Here is a 12,866-nt window from a genome sequence, read left to right on the forward strand (position 1 = left end):
ATTTGGGGTTTCACCCGGGCTGAAATATATGCAAAAAATACCGAACATGTAAAAGCGTACGAAGGGTGCAATGTTTCCTTCTACAATACTAGAAATGACCATATGAGGATACAGGAAAGCCTTTAAAGACCTGCAATAAAAGTTGCTAATTTTTACAATGCACATAGTTAAAAGAAGAATTGGGCCATACTTCTCTTCTGCACTCCTGGGACCCTGAATCAACTGACAACAGGATAAAGCACACTGTCAGGTGACGTCACAGACCTGCTCCAGGCTTTGCAAAGGATCCCCACCATATTACTGGGACCCTCCCAGCTGCCTGATAGCTGGCTCTGGCTCTATGCTCGTGGATGACCGAGCAGCCCCTCAACAGCCTGGCGCTCCTGTAAGCGCTGGAGGGGCAGAGCAGGGACATGCGACTGACAGTTGTCGCTCTCTGCTCAGAGCCAACCGAGAACTGAGAGATCAGTGGTCATGTAATCGCTCAGTTCTTGAACTTAAGAGTCTGCGGAAGACAGCTGCAACATCACAATAATGCTGCAGCATAAAGGGTAGTGATTATTGATTTTCTGGAACCCCACACTTCAACCTGGAAGAGAATTGTTCCCCTAGATCCCCTACAACAACATTGGAAAAATCCTCATTAGAAATGAGTGGGTCAAATGCACTGATGCAAAGTGTTCACACTCCAATGCAAAGGCAACCACAAAAACACAAAGAGAGCACATACCTCTGTAATTCTCCCCACAACAACATCACCAACTTCCCCATTGTACCTAGAAAACAAATAATACATGTTAAATATAAAAATGTCAAAACCAAGATTGGATAAACTTTTAATCTAGGATTATAAAATAGACAGAATCCAATGTACACTTTACTGTATGTCAGGGCAACAAAGATGAGAGAAACAGGAAGTTACAATTCTTAACCTGCTTTTGACAATGCTAGCTGCCTGGCTGTCACAACTAACAATATAAGGACTTCTGACTTTTCTGATCTGCTTGCTTGTTCAATGTCAGTGACCTATAGGGTATTCAAGCGAGACAACTGGAATTACAAGACTATTAAGCAATTGCCGACCCCAAGCATGTATGAAAACTAACAACTTTTCTCTGGCTCTTCTGATCTACATACTTGCTTTGGGTCAGTTACCTAAAATCCCAAAAGCTCAAAAATTAAAACCCAAGCAAACAATTTTCAGAAGAAGGTCAGAAATGAGTTTCCATACTTCCCCATGACAGCTTTGTTTAAAGTGGAATTAAAGTCCACATTTTAAGTTGTACCTACAGATAAGCCCATAATAAGGTTTACCTGTAGGTACAGAGAATATCTCCTAAACCTGCAACGCTTGGCAGATATTCACACAGCATGCAGCCGGTGATCTGCATCCTTTAGAGCTCTGTGCCGCAGCCGAGGGCTCCCGCGTGCGGGAGTGACGCATAGCAGATACAATGATGCATAGCATACAGTAAAACAGCACACAGTTAACCCTTTGATCGCCCCAGATGTTAACCCCTCCCTGCCCAGTGTCATTAGTACAGTGTCAGTGCTTTCTATTAGCACTGATCACTGTACTGGTGTCACTGGGGATGTCAGTGACAGTCTGTTCCCCCCCAGTGTCAGAATGCCCGCCGCAGTCCAGTTATAAGTCGCTGATAGCCATTACTAGTATAAAAAAAATCCAGCATCTATACCGCCATTTGTAAACGCTATAACTTTCACGTAAACCAATTAATTTACACGTATTGGATTTTTTTTTAGCAAAGACATGCACACATTTTGGCCTAAATTTATGACGAAATTAGATTTTTAAAAAATTTTTACTGGACATGTTTAATAGCAAAAGTAAAAAATATAGTTTTTTTTTATAGTGCAAAAAAATTAAAAACACAGAGGCGATCAAATACCACCAAAAGAAAGCTCTATTTGTGGGAAAAAAGGACATAAAGAAATTTCATTTGAGTGCAGCGTTCCATGACTGCGCATTTGTCAAAGTAACGCAATGCCATATTGCAAAAAATGGCCTGGTCAGGAAGGGGAGTGGTTAAAGGAGATGCAGGAATATCTGGCAAGTACTGGCTGTGTGGTACATGTGACAACAATCTCCCGTATTCTTCATATGTCTGGGCTATGGGGTAGAGTGGCAAGACGGAAGCCTTTTCTTACGAAGGAAAAACATCCAAGCCTGGCTAAATTTTGCAAAAACACAGCTGAAGTCTCCCAAAAGCATGTGGGAAAATGTGTTCTGGTCTGATGAAAGCAAGGTTGAACTTTTTGGCCATAATTCCAAAAGATATGTCCGGCGCAAAAACACTGCACATTACTAAAAGAATACCATACTCACAGTGAAGCATGGTGGTGGCAGCATCATGCTTTGGGGCTGTTTTTCTTCAGCTGGAACTGGGGCCTTAGTCAACGTAGAGGGAATTATGAATAGTTCCAAATACCAGTCAATATTGGCACAAAACCTTCAGGCGTCTGCTAGAAAGCTGAACATGAAGAGGAACTTCATCTTTCAGCATGACATCGACCCTAAATCAGTGTTTCTCAACGTTTTTGCCTTTGAGGAACCCTTTACAAAAAGTTTGAGGTGTTGGGGAACCCTTGAAAAACATTTTCAGATCCACAGCTCACGGAACATTGAATCTGATCAGTGAGCTGTAGATGAAGCACATGGCTGGATGATTAGGTGGTATTCAGTGTATGGCAGCGCTGAATGCAGAGAGGGGGAGCAGAAGGGCGGGGGCTTGTGGCTGGATGAGACTAAATGTAGCATGAGGTGAGATCACAATAGCTTCATGTACAGTACATTTATGGCATAATAACAAAATGCTAGTATCGTCTCACATCCTGCTACATTCAGTGTGATCCAACTATGTGCTCCCGCTCTCTGCAGTCTGGATGTCACCTCCTGCCTCCTTTCTTCCCCTCCTTCAGCACTCTCACCTCTCATACAGCCATTTGCTCTGGTGGCTCTCTGCTTCCTCCTCCTTGCAAACTGCAATACCGCGGCTGTAACAGGATCTCGCCTCCTAATCCAGCCATGTGCTCCAGCGGCTCTCTGCCCTCCTTCCTCCACCACCCCTTGCACTCTGTGTCTCTGTAGCTGTGGGATCTCACCTCCCAAAGCAAGCCACATGCTCCTGCTCTGTGCTCAGCGCTGTCACAAAACGCCACCACCTCCTTCTTCAGCTCCCGTACTCTGCACTACTCCTGGCCCCGCCCTTTGAATTTATAGGGGCCGGAATTATAGAGAAGGCATTGGGTATCAATGCGTGCTGACACTACTGTCAGCACACTGTGAACAACAATGGAAACAATAGGCGGTATACATCCGCCATAATGTTGTTACATTGCGGAACCCCTGGGTACTTCATGCGGAACCCCGGTTGAGAAACACTGATCCAAATCAACAAAGGAATGGCTTCACCAGAAGAAGATGAAAGTTTTGGAATGGCCCAGCCAGAGCTCAGACCTGAATCCGATCGAAAATCTGTAAAGTGGTCTGAAGAGGGCTGTGCACAGGAGATGCCCTCACAATCTGACAGATTTGGAGTGTTTTTGGAAGGAAGAGTGGCCAAATATTGCCAAGTCAAGATGTGCCATGCTGATAGACTCATACCCAAAAAGACTGAGTGCTGGAATCAAATCAAAAGGTGCTTCAACAAAGTATTAGTATAAGGGTGTGCACACTTATGCAATATTATTATTTTAGGGTTTTTTTTGTGTTTACTTCCCCCCCCCCCGTAAAAGATTTCCGTTTGTTTTGCAATTGAGTTGTATAGTTTATAGGTCACATTAAAAAGGTGGAAAAAGTTCTGAAATTATTTGTCTAATCTTTTTACATCACAGAAACATGACATTTTAACAGGGCGTGCAGACTTTTTATATCCACTGTATGTTTTATAGCAAAAAATCAAAAATTTTTTTTTTCAAAATTGGTCTTTTTTTGTTAATAGCACAAAAAATAAAAACCACACAGTTGATCAAATACAACCAAAAGAATCCAGGGAATATCCGATTGCCTCTCGGGGTATCAGGAAGTAATTATTTTCCCTGCAGGAGCAAATTAAATCATGCTTTACTGGGTTTTTTTTGCCCTCCTCTGGATCAACTGTGAGTATAGGATTAGAACTTTTTTTTTTTTCTATGGTAGAACTGGATGGACTTTTGTCTTTTTTCAGCCAGACTAACTATGTAACTATGTAAGAAAGCTCTATTTGTGGGAGAAAAAAAAAGGACATAAATTTCAGTTATGTACAGCATTGCATGACCGCGCAATTGTCAGTTAAAATAACACAGCGCTGTATCTCAAAAAATGGCCTGGTCAGGAAGGGGGGGTAAATCCTTGGAAGGGCAAGTGGTTAAAGTGACCGATGTATTTATGTACAAGAGAAAAAAAGGAATTAAAAAACATGGATGCACCTACGTGCGTCAACTTATGTAGGCATGATTAAAACCAATTAAATTTATTGAGAAAAAATTAAAAACAAAATGAAAATGCACATGGGTCTGCCTTTGATGTGTGTGCTTATTGACCTTTTCTTCTGGTGGTTGACTTCATTTTTTCATGAAACTTGTATGATTGTGTGAATCAAATAGGAGTGCAGGCTGCTTGCCAAGACAAATGTACAGAAGATCACTTTTATTATGAGCTTTACCTAGCCAGCAGCAAAATGGTAGAAAAAAAATAAATAAATAAAAGTGCTGAAATGCAAACCTATGACCAGGAGCAGCAGCCCCTAGTTTAAGATGGCCATCTTTTTTACCCCCTCCTTAGGCTCATGTACACTGCAGCTGATAAACCCACGTTTAGGAGCTTTTCTGCGTTTTTTTCAGCAGCCCCTGAACTCTCCCTAATGTTTCCCTATGTGTCCATGTACACATCGTCGTTTACAGGCAGTTGAGTTTACAGTCGTTTTTTTGAACGCACCAAACTTGCGTTCAGGAGTAGATTTTATCAGCGTTTCAAACGCCAAACACTTATAAATGCGTGTAAATGAGGCTAACCGCGTTTATAAGCGTTCGGAAATTTTTTTTCAACACTTCCATTTCCAGATGCTGTCCAGAGCCTTTTTTCATCATGAAAAATGCATGCAAAGCGGTTTCCCCGGTACTCAAATGGACCTGGTACACCATACTTTGAGGTTTTGCATGAAAGAAAATGTTAGACACTGCTGCAATAATTTCTGCACTGAAATGAGCTGGAACACATCCAGACACCACAACAAAAAAAAAAAAAATACAGCTAATCTCAACAAATACTGCTCTCTCCATTTCTCTCAAAATGTCTGAAATAGTTCATTTTTACTGTTTTGTGCATTCTGGGCATTTTGGAAGGTCTCCTGAGGTTATCTTTAAAAACGTTTCTAAACGCAAACGCTCATAAACACGGTATGCAAACGCAGCTAAACAGACTTTTTTTAATCTACGCTTTCCAGCAGTCAGTTTCCATCATTCAGAAGTGTCCCGTGTACACGGAGCCTTATAGCCAGAATTCAGGACAGGATCTGTGCAAGGCACTTTTACCATCAACTTTACATATCCAGTAGCAAGGAAGAGAGAAGGCCTTACTGTAAATGGAACTTGAGGTTCACTTTAACAGTTCCTCATTATAAAAAAAAAAAACAAAAAAAAAAGGAAATTCTGCTTTTTAGACCACAGTTCCCAAAAGCAATCTAATCAAAATCTTTAACAAAACAGTTTTCTCTAAAATGCACCTAGTGTGCTGTCTGCTAAATCTCCAGCACACGAAGGTCAGTCCTCAGTCTTGATGTGCAAAACCATTACATAATCTCAGTCATTTAGCTAAAAACTGTACTAAACCTCTGACACGCTGGCTGCTTTTGTAAATGGCCTGTGAATGTGCACAGTGCATTACAGAGAGTCAAGCTGTGCTTCTCGGCAGCCCTGTAAAAATCGTCTGCTAGAAAACTAATTATTGTGGAGAGGAGACAGCTGCTGTGGGCAGAAGCTCCACCAACAAGCACACAAACTTCATTCTTAAAGGGAAATGGGCAATTTTCAATTTGTGCAACTAAGTTTTGTACTGTAGTGTTTAACCGATTCCCCTCCACCCTATAGCAGAGATACTGCTACAGGGGAGCAGGGGTGCGCAAGATCACACATATATACATATATATATGTGATTTCACATTTCCAGGTAGGGGGCATGCTGAAGCCGTTCACGCGCCCTACCCGCACCACCATTCGCAGCCTCGGCTGTCAATCACTGAGTCCAGGCCGGCGATTGCTCGCCGGCACCTGGTGATCGCCGAGTGTCTCCATCGGGGGGAGAGACCTGTGTATAAACACAAATCTCTCCCCTGTCAGCTCCTGCACACTGCTTTGTATGGCTCTGCATAGCAAAGCAGTGTGCTTACAGTGAAGCACACACACACAGCCCAAGTAGTGAAACAGCACAATTAACCCTTTGATCGCCCCAGATGTTAACCCCTTCATGCCCAGTGCCATTAGTATAGTGTCATTGCTTTTTATTAACACTGATCACTGTATTGGTGTCACTGGGGATGACACCAAGTCAGTTCCCCCCAGTGTCAGAATGCCCGCTGCAGTCCCACTATAAGTTGCTGATCTCTGCCATTACTAGTAAGAAAACTAAATTAAAAAAAAAAAATTCCAGTATATATACCGCCATTTGTAAACACTAACTTTCACGTAAACCAATTAATTTACATGTATTGGGATTTTATTTTAGCAAAGACATGTAGCAGAATACATTTTTGGCCTAAATTTATGATGAAAATTGATTTTTTACATTTATTTTCTTGGACATGTTTAAGAGCAAGAAGTCAAAAATATTGTTTTTTTTTCTCAAAATTGTCGGTCTTTTTTTGTTTATAGCACAAAAAATAAACGCAGAGGCGATCAAATGAAGAAAGCTCTATTTGTGGGGAAAAAAAGGACTTAAATTTAATTTGGAAGCAGTGTTGCATGATTGCGCAACTGTCAGTTAAAGTAATGCAGAGCCGTAACACAAAAAATGGCCTGCTCAGGAAGGGGGGTATAGCCTCAGGAGGGCAAGTGGGTAATCTAAATAAACAAAAAAGCCATATATTGCTCCTTAGATGTGGTGTCTGCAATAGTCTATTTCACTTTCAGGAAATACAGAAAAAAATATTTGCTTATTCTGATGGGTCTTGTGTCCTTGCCACTTCCTGGGCAATGAACAGATATCTCGCACAAATCTATCTGCTGTACCAGGTATCTCCTGAGAACTACAAAAAACCTCTCCTCCATATATACAGGAGATAAGAAGAGGAGGGGGTGTGCAGTCCAAATCAGAAGAGCAGCCTAAAGCAGCCCATACATTGATTTTTTTTTTTTTCATTCAACCAGCGGGTTGAATGAACAAAATGATCAGATTCCCCCATCCACACATTTGAGGTATTGTATTGACAGTGGGAGACTTCCCCGCAATCAGAACACTATGATGACTGTTGCTGGCTATAGCCAGTAGCACTATTAATTCGGGAAAAACCTGACAGGCTGCTTGTACACAAGTCAAAACAAATGCAATACAGTCTGCTGCCATGGTCTATTTTGTTGATTTCAAAAACCTTTGGGAAAATCAAGGGAGCGTTCACAGCTGCTTTGGGCAAGCCACTGGAACACAGAGACAGGCAAACAAGACAAAATAATAAACCAAAGCGCTTGGGGGTTCCCAATAGAATTGATTTGGGATAACCAAGCCTGAAGAAAATAGCAGTCAATATTCACCAGTGTGGCAGTAAGGTTGTGCACAAGAGATTTTGTCGCTTGTGTGGTGGTAATCCGATGTTCATCGGTATGGCAGAAAAAACAAACAAAGGAGACTTGATTTAAATCAAATCCACCCATTCTCCGGAGTCCCGAGCTCAGCTCTGCTCCTATCTGCCCTCCACACACCGAACCCTCACAGGGAAGGGATAAGCCTACTACCAAGCCTTTTCTGACACTTTTTGTTCACATAAAAAAAGTTTTGTTTTTGTTTTTTTGCTACAAAATTACTTTGAACCCCTAAACATATATATTTTTTTTAAAGAATACACTTTTTAGAATTTTAATGCACAAAAACAATATATTGCCCAATTGTTTGCTAAATTATAAAAGATGATGTTACACCAAGTAAATAGATACCAAACATGACATGCTTTAAAACTGGGCATGCCCGTAAATTTTAAATATTGATAGGTGACGTTTTAAAAGCCTTTACAGGTCACCAATTTATATGTACATGGGAGGTCTATTGTTATAATTACTGCCCTCAATCTGACGTTTGCGGTGATACCTCACATGCATGGTACAATCTCTATTTAAGACTTTTATTGTTATCACAGTGAATTTCTCTTCTGAGAAATCTGGGCTGGGTGTGATCAGATGCTTTCCCAATTTAAAAATGGCGCTGTCAAAGTCTGGCGAAATGGAAATGATGATATGCTCGTAGCTTCCGGTCTCTTAGACCATAGAGATGATTGGAGCCATTCTGGTAACTGATCAGAACTGCCGGCTGCATTCTCGGATCCCTCTGTGGGACAGCAGAGCCCAAAAAACTGTTGAAGGCGACAGTGGGGGGGGGGAGGTTGAGTACTTTCTGCATATGGTCCTCTGCTTGTAAAAACGATTCAGCAGCTAATTAATTGGCCACTAGGATTACTTTTACATGAAAGCCAACCGCCAGCTGAAAAAATGATACCAAGATGATGCCTGTAGCTGCAGGCATCATTTCGGTATAACCACTCAAAGTCCAGTGACGTACCAGTACATTGTTGGTCCATGTTGGGTATATATGTAACAGCAGAGAACATGGGCATATGATGAATTAGGTCTGCGGACCAATATGACCGCAATTCATTCTTTTCTGTAATGCCCATGTTGAGGGTTAAGCCCAAAAAAGTTTTAAATTCAGAAACCGTGATAGGTTTCCATGCGAATTGTCTGGCAAGAGCTGAATTTGGGTGTGCGGTGTATTGTTGTGCATATAAATTGCCTTGGCCCACAATCAGTTCGTACAAAAACAGTGGAGGGGCTGAATGCCAGTGCTGGCAGCTAACGGGGCCGATCCTGCTAACACTGCATTTTTGGGGACACTATACAAAGCAGGCACTACTATAATACTGTTCATGATCAATATATTGATCCGTACAAACACTATACTAGTAATGGCAGTGATCAGTGACCTATAGCGTGAGTGCGATAGTGTGCGGGCAATCTAACGCTAGTTGACCCTGACTGGGTTGTGCACTAACTGACCCTGACGCTATCTGATGTTGCTAATGGCAGGAATACAGTGATCAGTGAAAAATTCTATATACAGACACTGTACTAATGGCACTGGCTGGGTGACTGGGCGATCAAAGGGTTAAATATGCTAATCTAACGTGTAAAATGTAGTACTTTTACTTGGTGCCGTGCTCTCTCTTCTCTCCCTGGCCCGACCAGGGGAGGTGGCAGCAGTGGGCACAAGCATGTTCACACCCCTAAACAGAAGGAGCCGCTGCTCGCCCAAATGTAAGTGGTCGGCAAATAATTTAAAAAAAAAAAACCTTAAAAATTATTTTTTTTTACATTCTCAATATGTTTTTTTTTTTTTTTACATTTATTACATTCATTATTTATTTTTAATTATTTTATCAGAATAGTACAGTGTTACCATAACATTGTACTACTGTGGAAGGGTGATCGGAGATTTTTTTTTTTCTTTACACTTTGCTTTGCAGGAGAAAAAAAAATTTCTCTTGCAATGCTATGCTTGCTGTCATGAACCTAACTCATTCATGAACTGTCATGAATGAGTTAGGCTTTTGACAGCTCAAGATAGTGATCTGTGATACAGAGTGCTGTGATTGGTCCCATGTATCATGTGACAGGTGTGGGCCAATCACAGCTCACTAGGAAGAGAAGCAGAGCTGTTATGAATCTGATTCATAGCAGCTTTGCTAACATTGTGATCATGTAATCGCTTAGCGATCACCGAGATCTTCATTCCGCTTTGTCCACAGGACACAGCAGTCGCGGGTGGGGAGTGCAGCGCCCCGTGTTAGTACAGCCATAGCGATGTACCCATACGTCACTTTGCCTGTAGCTGCCACCCGGCTGCATTATATTGCGGGTGGGTAGCGGCTCACATGTTATAGTAGAAATGAACCTTTTATTGAAACAAAAATTAGTTTGAATCCAAAAACTTGTTCGCAAACTACTGAACTTTGGCATCATGAAATTCCTAGTTTAAAATATTCAAAAATTATAACTGAGGGATGTGGGATACCAGTTATAATCATTTCTTACTGATCTGCTCAATTTAATAAAAATTTTTTGTTAGAAAATATTAAAAATCATATCAGTGTTTTACTGCTGTGTCCTTGTTGGAGATTTCCCCTCACTTCCTATCAGGTGTCAGGTGTCAGATTGTGTGAAAATCCAAAGCTAAACAAAAAAAAAATAAAATCGTTTGGCCTTGATATACACTGCACCTACCGAGTTCTTGGAGGTCGGACACAGATGAGTTTGTTTACTTTCTCCACCACACCAGCCACCGACCCCAACAGCTTGTCCTCTTCCATGTAGGTTCCATGACCTCTGAAAAAATAAAGATGGTGGTTGAATGTCAGCTAACATAAGCAACAAAGCTTTAAAGCTTCTACAGAAGAAGTGAAGTCTTATCCAAAAAAAATAGGCCTTATAAGGCATACTAGAGCACATGCTGTCTGTCCAGTACTACAGCTTTGCTGTTACAAAACATTTTTGTTAAGGTTTTACAGGTTACAGAGCAATGGCTGGATGAATGATAAAGAGAATTTGGCACTGGACAAAGATACAGTCACAGGACAGAGGCACTGCCACCTCAAATTACACAACAGTCTGAACACAGTATATACAGACTACCAGTGGAAATCAAATACACTGCTAAAAAAAAATATGAAAGGAACACTTTGAAAACACATCAGATCTCAATGGGGAAAAATCTCCTGCTGGATATCTATACTGATATAGACTGGGTAATGTGTTAGGAATGTAAGGATGTCTCATCGTTTGATGGAAATGAAAATTATCAACCTACAGAGAACTGAATTCAAAGACACCCTGAAAATCAAAGTGAAAAAATGATGCAGCAGGCTAGTCCATTTTGCTGAAATTTCATTGCAGCAACTCAAAATGGTCCTCAGTAGTTTGTATGGCCCCCACATGCTTGTATGCATGCCTGACAACGTGAGGGCATGCTCCTAATGAGACTACGGATGGTGTCCTGGGGTAATTCCTCCCAGATCTGGACCAGGGCATCACTGAGCTCCTGGACAGTCTGAGGTGCAACCTGGCAGTGTCGGATGGACCGAAACATGATATCCAGAGGTGTTCTATCGGATTTAGGTCAGGCGAGCGTGGGGGCCGTTTAGTGGTATGAATTCCTTCATCCTCCAGGAACTGCCTGCATACTCTCACCACATGAGGCCAGGTATTGTCGTGCACCAGGAGGAACTCAGGACCCACTACACCAATATAAGGTCTGACAATGGGTCCAAGGATTTCATCCCGATACCCAATGGCAGTAAGGGTGCCATTGTCTAGCCTGTAGAGTTCTGTGCGTTCCTCCATGGATATATCTGCCCAAAACATCACTGACCCACCACCAAAACGGTCATGCTAAACAATGTTGCAGGCCATATAACGTTTCCACGCTTCTCCAGACTCTTTTACATCTGTCACGTGATCAGGGTGAACCTGCTCTCATCTGTGAAAAGCACAGGGCGCCAGTGGTGGACATGCCAATTCTGGTGTTCAATGGCAAATGCCAATCGACCTCTGTGGTGCAGGGCAGTGAGCACAGGGCCCACTAGAGGAAGTGGGGCCCTCAGGCCACCCTCATGAAGTCTGTTTCTGATTATCTGATCAGAGACATTCCCACCAGTTGCCTGCTGGAGGTAATTTTGTAGGGCTCTGGCTGTGCTTATCCTGTTCCTCCTTGCACAAAGGAGCAGATACTGTTTCTGCTGATGGGTTAAGGACCTTCTACGGCCCTGTTCAGCTCTCCTAGAGTAACTTCTTGTCTTCTGGAATCTCCTCCATGCTCTTGAGACTGTGCTGGGAGACAAAGCAAACCTTCTGGCAATGGCACGTATTGATGTGCCATCCTGGAGGAGTTGGACTGCCTGTGCAACCTCTGTAGGGTCCAAGTATCGTCTCATGCTACCAGTAGTGACATTGACCAAAGCCAAACTCAAAACTAGTGAAAAACAGAAAAGACAAGTAGAGAAAAAATGTTGGTGGCCTCCACCTGTAACACCACCCCCTCCTCTACTTAACTGACCAGCTCTATATCCCAGAAGTTTAATTGACTTGATGGTATACTATAATTAGAAAGTGTTCCTTTAAATTTTCTGAGCAGTGTATATACATAAGGTGAGGGGTGCAGCCTGCATCTTAGAATATGATATAGCAGGTCTCAGGTCTGTCAGAGTAACCCAACTGCCAGGTCAGTGTCATCTAGAAAAATTATTATACAGGAGTTATATAGTGCTAACAGTTTGTGCAGCGCTTTACAACGAGAGGGCAGACAGTACAATTACAATACAATTTAATACGGATGACTCGGAGAGCCCTGCTCATTAGATATTACAATCTAAAATGGAGGGTCAATTGATAAAAAAACGGTAATAACTGTGGGGGATGAGCTGATGGAGAAAAAGTACAGATATCAGGGTGGGGCAGGAAAGGCTTGTCTGAAGAGATGGGTTTTCAGGGATCGTCTAAATGTAGACAGAGTACAGGATGGTCAGATTGGGGTAGAGAGAGGGAGGGAGAGGGGGAGAGGAAAAGGGGGAGAGGGTAGGGGAGAGAAAGGGAGGGAAAAGACAGGGGGGAGGGAA

At 42.2% G+C, this 12,866-nt stretch overlaps 1 protein-coding gene across 1 annotated transcript in view; it reads right to left on the reverse strand.

Moving 5' to 3' along the window:
- EXOSC2 (exosome component 2) overlaps positions 1-12,866 on the reverse strand; it is a 53,033-nt gene that overhangs the window by 28,372 nt on the left and 11,795 nt on the right. Inside the window, exons 2-3 of the mRNA XM_089669034.1 lie at positions 10,480-10,581; positions 731-776 (exon numbers count right to left, since the gene is read on the reverse strand). Coding sequence (XP_089525160.1) covers positions 731-776; positions 10,480-10,581 — 148 coding nt within the window. The remainder of the gene's footprint in view (positions 1-730; positions 777-10,479; positions 10,582-12,866) is intronic.

Source organism: Staurois parvus, unplaced genomic scaffold (genome assembly GCF_062004578.1).
Source record: "Staurois parvus isolate SC_StPar_1 unplaced genomic scaffold, SC_StPar_1.0 ptg000068l, whole genome shotgun sequence".
NCBI classification, from domain to species: domain Eukaryota; kingdom Metazoa; phylum Chordata; class Amphibia; order Anura; family Ranidae; genus Staurois; species Staurois parvus.